The 6,730-nt window shown below is 35.7% G+C and overlaps 1 protein-coding gene across 1 annotated transcript; it reads right to left on the reverse strand.

Annotated features, from left to right (window-relative positions):
- Window positions 1–3,065: 3,065 nt before the first annotated feature.
- Window positions 3,066–4,924, reverse strand: LOC108380696 (protein furry-like). Its single transcript, XM_017637089.1, has 3 exons — window positions 4,412–4,924; window positions 3,719–4,345; window positions 3,066–3,146 (listed from the first exon to the last, which is right to left on the reverse strand). The coding sequence occupies exons 1-3, from the start codon at window positions 4,856–4,858 to the stop codon at window positions 3,105–3,107; spliced, it is 1,116 nt and encodes a 371-aa protein (XP_017492578.1). The 5' UTR covers window positions 4,859–4,924; the 3' UTR covers window positions 3,066–3,104.
- Between the last annotated feature and the right edge of the window lie 1,806 nt (window positions 4,925–6,730).

The raw sequence follows: 6,730 nt of genomic DNA on the forward strand, positions 1-6,730 counted from the left end.
GTCTGAAACCCCGTTTTGTGGCGAACGGCTCGGAGAGGTCTTTCCCAATTCTGACGGAGCTGGTGGTATTGCTCAACGTCATTTTACACAGCCGTATGAGTTACTCACATATGTACATACACTTCAGCTTCCAACTCCAAGGGATCCGACGAATCTCGCAATTCCCTCCTTGCTTTAGCCAACTCTACTAATCTATTAGCTTCCACATCATCTTCCTCATCACTAAACCATATTTCAACTGTGTCCATTTTTTAAATTTTATAATAAAATCAATTATTTTAAAAATGATGTAAATAAAACACTAAAGAACCAAATATAAACAAACAAACAGCTGTTTACAATTCTGTCAACCATTCATAATAGTACAAATTTTTATCGATCAAGTTACACAATAGCAAAATAAAAGATGATCGACTCGATCGACAAATTTCTATTCTACTGCCAGTCGACACTCGCAATAGGGTTATTTGTTTTCGCACAATGTATTAACAACGTTTTGTTAACTATTTGTTAATTATTTAATAAAGACACTTCGCATAATGCTATGTCCTCCTACATACATAAATATCGCTACACAACTCTCATTATAAGATGCAANATGTATTAATCATTTGTCGGAACCGGAAGAATCCGACGACTATAACATATAGCTCCCATACAACTGATTGTTCAGATATGAGATTTTTTGTTATAACTTCTCCATTTATACAGCTGATGCAACTGATTGTTCAGATATGGGGTTTTACTGTAAAACTCCTATATTTGGACAGCTAAAACCGATTTTATAAAAAATAATACAAAGCCTACTGAGAAAATAGTCAAAATCTATGCTGTATAAGCTTTATCTCCTGTACCATTGATTGTTCAGATACCAGGTTTGGAGGTATATCTCCTTTATGTAGGAAGCTAATCCCATTAAATTGTGTTACCGCTTTACATACCATTCACACAGCAGTGAAACNGTTTGGAGGTATATCTCCTTTATGTAGGAAGCTAAACCCATTAAATTGTGTTACCGCTTTACATACCATTCACACAGCAGTGAAACTCCCTTATATTGGTTCCATATAAGGTATATCTTCCATATCTCTGATTGTTGCGATATGATTTTTTATATATGTTTCTCCTCTATTTATGTATTTTGTGAATATATAAAATTATAAATGCAGTAATCTGTTTAAGTAAAATTTTGAGATGTTCATGAAAGGTATGAAGCCTTCGCCATAGCCGGAGACAACGCTGCTCTTACTTGTTTTCAATTAAAGTTGGTGGTCGCCGAGCAGCATTTAAAATACCAAATACTTCCTGGGGTACTACGTCCCACGAAAGCGTACAAAAGAAATTGTTTCATACTAGAATTTATCATACTCGTTCGTTCGAGTTTTTTTATGTTTTCATAAACATCTATGAACAAAATAGCAGAAGACAACGTCGCACGTTTTCGTAAAAAAAAACAGTTACAGAATTCAAAAACAAGCAACTAAACGGATCGGGGATGACCCAGAAATCAATATTCTTATAATAATTTCACACACATTTCTAACAAGTCTGNAGTTTTTTTATGTTTTCATAAACATCTATGAACAAAATAGCAGAAGACAACGTCGCACGTTTTCGTAAAAAAAAAACAGTTACAGAATTCAAAAACAAGCAACTAAACGGAACGGGGATGACTCAGAAATCAATATTCTTATAATAATTTCACACACATTTCTAACAAGTCTGCTTGGGATACAGTGAAGGTTTTCATAAAAACCGCTTGGCACTCAATGCGATGATACGATGGGAAAAATAAATATTACAAAATAACAATCAGACTGGATCAAACAAATTAAAATCATGAAAATAACGGTTGAACCTGATCGGAAAAATATAAATCTAATTTTAACGGTCTACCCGTAGATTGCTACTAACAAAAGTTAGGAATTAAACCGTTTAGAACATTTTGGTTCCATGTGTACATTTCAAGCCAAACTATTTCGTTTTCTATGTATGAAACTCATATTGAGTTTCTGGTTGAATTTAAATAAGTAAATCAAGTAAATTTATACCATATTTCAATAATTTCACGCACACTGAATTTGAATTTTGCATACTGTATAAGTTTTTACTGCGTTACGTTCCCACGACAGTAGGGTCTACATACCCAGAACCACCCAGATTTAAAACTAACCAAGTATTACTCACCAAAAGTATTTGGGTACATTTATGTATATGATGTTACAGCACAACCACAATCTATCACGGGATTCCCGGAATGCTTTGACTAAACTCGATCCACAATGTAGATGGAATGGCATAAATGCAAAGCAGTAGTTGAAGCTTTTTCCACAGGAAGGAACGGATTTGTCAAGATTCTTTGGCTCTTTTGGAAAAAGCGCACAACACTCGAGCAAAAAATTAGCACAAAAACAATAATAATAATAGATTGGCGCTTACACATATGTTAGTGTTTGGCCGAGCTTCTCCTCCGATTTGTGGCGTGCGCCTTGATGTTGTCACACAAAGAGGAGGGATGTACAGTTTTACGCCGACTCCAAACGGTGATTGTATTTTTATGAGAAGCTGTTTTTCATGGCAGAAATAACTCAGAGGTTTGCCATTCCCTGCCGAGGCTCGACCGCCGTTAAGAAAAACCTTAAGCTTATGATAATCCATAACTGAGGCTAGTTTATCGTCAAATGCATATCTCAAACTATAGGAATGCATTTACAATAATTTGGCCTCAGGAATATTTCTGCAAATTATATTATTTTTAGTTACTGAATTGAAACATCATGAGCATTCACATATAAATACTACAAATAAATTGCCGAATTTTCAATAGGCATTGAAACAATAAACAATTTATGACATCTTAAAATGCTATATGAAAACGGTATTATTAAATAAGGCCTGGGTATTTTTCAATGCCATTCAAACTTTTGTCATTTAATACCCGTTAAAAATTGGGAATAAATGAATATATAAAAACCAAAACAAGCGACACAAAATCAAAGCGAACAAACAGAAGGGAATTTCAATACAACTCTGAAACATATAAAAAGCGAAGTGATCTAAATTGGCTAATTTGTGTAAAGCTAATTTAAATATTTAGAAGAGGTTCATACTCGTACCTTTGAGCAAATAGAGTTCATGAAATCATCCTGAAACACAATTTTGACATGGAGCAATATTGTTTGTTTATCACGAAACGAATTTAACATGGAAATAAAATAAGAAATGTAAGCGGGTTCTGTAGGTTAATAATTTATGATGATTTAAATGTTTATATTTATTTATGTATTATGAAAGGATTAAGAAAGCCAAATTGTTTAAATGTATGGTTGAACGAAAAGGATGCAAGTAACGGAAGTAGATTAAAATAAAATTATATCAAACACGTCGCTGTTNTGTATTATGAAAGGATTAAGAAAGCCAAATTGTTTAAATGTATGGTTGAATGAAAAGGATGCAAGTAACGGAAGTAGATTAAAATAAAATTATATCAAACACGTCGCTGTCCTATTATAAACAAATGTAAGCACAGATTTTTACTAAATGCTGTTTGCTACTCATACACTGGTATACATCTTTTCTTCTATCTTACATTTAGTTGCAGACTACAATTAAGTAGCAATCGAGCCATAACACGCTGCATAAAAAGCAAGCGCATTCTTTTACGCGTCGGCTTAGCTGTAAATTTATTGATAATAACTGCAATACAGTTTATACATACCGATGGAGATTTCGGTAATCCTACACGCTGACCACAGGTGGTCAACAAATTCACCAGACACTCGCGCACTCTTCCCTGGGACATCCATGGACGCTTCCAGCCACTGAGTGAGGCCGAGTCGGCTGGTGATAGGCTTGCGCTTCGCCGTGGTGAATTCGGAGTGCCAATGACGCCGTTGTTATTATGCTGCAAGTGCGTCCCAGCGGATGTAGTATTATAATTACCCTGATCTGTGCCACCCATACCACCAGCGTTACGAGATTGGGCGCCAACAGCAGAAGCCACACTCCCCACAACGTTATTTAAAACTGTTGCGCTGCTGGCGGTTGTCACTGTGGTGTTCGTTGAGGCATTCGATGAATTTGTGCCGCCAATTATAGTGGGATTATCATCGGTCTTTAGCAGAATGCGACGTCCGATGAGTGGTGTCTGCGAGACGTCGAAGGTGAACTCCATTGTGCGACCAGCAAGTTCCTTTTTACAGAACATATCCGAATCCGGATATGTGCCATAGAAGGAGAACGATAAACCGGCGCTACAACCTTCACTTGGCGGCACCACTTGAAGCGACGAGCTACGCGTGACAATTAATTTGAGTATCTTCAATGCATCCTTCCAATTGACCGTCTGTAAAAAGCATAAAAAGTTGTTCAATCGTTTACATATAAACTGGAATAGGATCCCCTCACTCACATCCAAATATTTGCCGATAGCGCGCAACAAATCACTATTAATCGTCTGTGCTTGTGGTGCGGATAAATCCACATAGTGCAGCATACAATGTATCACATTCAAAACGGGCACCTGTATTTGTTGTGGACCCTTCTCCAGCACCTCAATCAGGAAGGCTAACATATGCAGTCCCATATGTGCGTAGGTATCATGAAGATATTTCACTACACATTTAGTCCACTGGAAAGACTCCTTGCAAAATGTCTTTCGGCTGTAGAGTGTCATCACAGTGCCAAGATTTTCCAACTTGGCGCCCAATTCTGATGACACCTGTGCAATATTCTCCGCACTGCGTATACAAATCTCATTTGCATCCTCGTAGTGCAGCAGCATGTATGGTAGCAAAGAGATGACATTCATTGGGAATGCGCAGCTCTGTGTAGGATCACAAACAGGCAAGTTGAGCATCGGAGCGAATTGTGAAAGCAGTGTAATGGTGGGTTCATACGTTGAAGTGTGAGTGCAGCCCTGTAATAGAAAATAAAATGAATTTATTTATTTACTTGGACGTAACACTTATCTAGAACTTGCATTCAAGTTCCACATTCGCACTTCCCAGCAGTATTTCAGGTAAGGGTATGCAAATTCACTACAATATTCAGTACGAAAACTGCCATGAAACTCAGTTCAGAAATTAATGCCTGAAAAATTTACCGAAGAAGATGTGAAGCTTTCAGTGCTACTGAAGTTTGTTTCAGAACGCGTAGCGAAGATTGCAGGTCTAATGAACTTTTCACATATGTTTTGAAAAGGCTATTATAGGCCTTTAAAATTATGTAAATTAATATATTGTTAGACTTACATAGCTTGTTGGGAGTTTCCGTTAAGTTAGGCTAAAAAATTAATATTTTTCATTATTTTTCAAGTTTGACCATCGCTATTTACAAACATTTCTATGAAAGTTGCAAAATACGTAGTATTTATCTCAAAATACATATCTTTTCGAATAAATTGATACCTCACCTAACATGAGGCGATTTTACGGGCAACTTTTAGTTGAAAGCAACAATCGCCTGGTGTGAACGGCCTTATAACAAATCGCTTCCAATGAAGTTGGAGGACCGTCAACTTTTGATTCAACTAACTGCCTCTAAAATTGCCTGTAAAACCGCCACATGTAAACACCGTATAAGCAACTCAAGTAGTAGCAGTGCGGCTAATATTTACTCAAAATTCCTGTATACAATGGCTCTTTACCGAAAAATTGTTTTTTCATAAAATTGTACGAAAGTGGGGATGGCACCGCCCAGTTATATCATATACATATGTGTATCTCAAAAACTATTTTACCGATTTCGACCAAATTCGATATACACATTGCGTGTCATGAAAATTTTTAATCGAAACGGTAATTTAAAAAAACTCAAAGCTAGCTATATTTTCAAGACAGTACTTAAGGTGGCTAAGCGTATGTGTATATTAAATTTTGTCAAAATCGGTGAAATAGTTTGCCAATAGCGATGGCCAAAGTTGAAAAACTTAAGACAAGTATGGGGTTAAATTTTAAGCTCGCTATACAGTTCAACGTGAACGTGAACTTTTTATTTTGACCCATATTTTCGTTATTACTACACTTTTTGCAGTAGTTTATATGTATATTAATAGATAGAGAATTAAATATATTTCAGAATTATGAAATTAAAANGTAAACACCGTATAAGCAACTCAAGTAGTAGCAGTGCGGCTAATATTTACTCAAAATTCCTGTATACAATGGCTCTTTACCGAAAAATTGTTTTTTCATAAAATTGTACGAAAGTGGGGATGGCACCGCCCAGTTATATCATATACATATGTGTATCTCAAAAACTATTTTACCGATTTCGACCAAATTCGATATACACATTGCGTGTCATGAAAATTTTTAATCGAAACGGTAATTTAAAAAAACTCAAAGCTAGCTATATTTTCAAGACAGTACTTAAGGTGGCTAAGCGTATGTGTATATTAAATTTTGTCAAAATCGGTGAAATAGTTTGCCAATAGCGATGGCCAAAGTTGAAAAACTTAAGACAAGTATGGGGTTAAATTTTAAGCTCGCTATATAGTTCAACGTGAACGTGAACTTTTTATTTTGACCAATATTTTCGTTATTACTTCACTTTTTGCAGTAGTTTATATGTATATTAAAAGATAGAGAATTAAATATATTTCAGAATTATGAAATTAAAAGTAATCTTACTAATATTATAAATGTGAAAGTTTGTATGTTTGGATGTTTGGGAAATCATCACGCGGAAACGACTGAACGGATTTGCATGAAATTTGGTACGCAGATAG

Source organism: Rhagoletis zephyria, unplaced genomic scaffold (assembly GCF_001687245.7).
Source record: "Rhagoletis zephyria isolate East Lansing unplaced genomic scaffold, Rhagoletis_zephyria_1.1 Rzeph_scaffold_20108, whole genome shotgun sequence".
Classification (NCBI taxonomy): Eukaryota; Metazoa; Arthropoda; class Insecta; order Diptera; family Tephritidae; genus Rhagoletis; species Rhagoletis zephyria.

Bases quoted from the DNA above. Each gene is read 5' to 3' on its own strand.
- LOC108380696 (XM_017637089.1), bottom strand. From the start codon at position 4,858: ATGCTCAACTTGCCTGTTTGTGATCCTACACAGAGCTGCGCATTCCCA. The intron at 4,346-4,411 runs GTGAGTGAGGGG...TGCTTTTTACAG, and splicing joins CTATCGGCAAATATTTGGAT to ACGGTCAATTGGAAGGATGC. The intron at 3,147-3,718 runs GTATGTATAAAC...ATTGTGTTTCAG, and splicing joins GATTACCGAAATCTCCATCG to GATGATTTCATGAACTCTAT.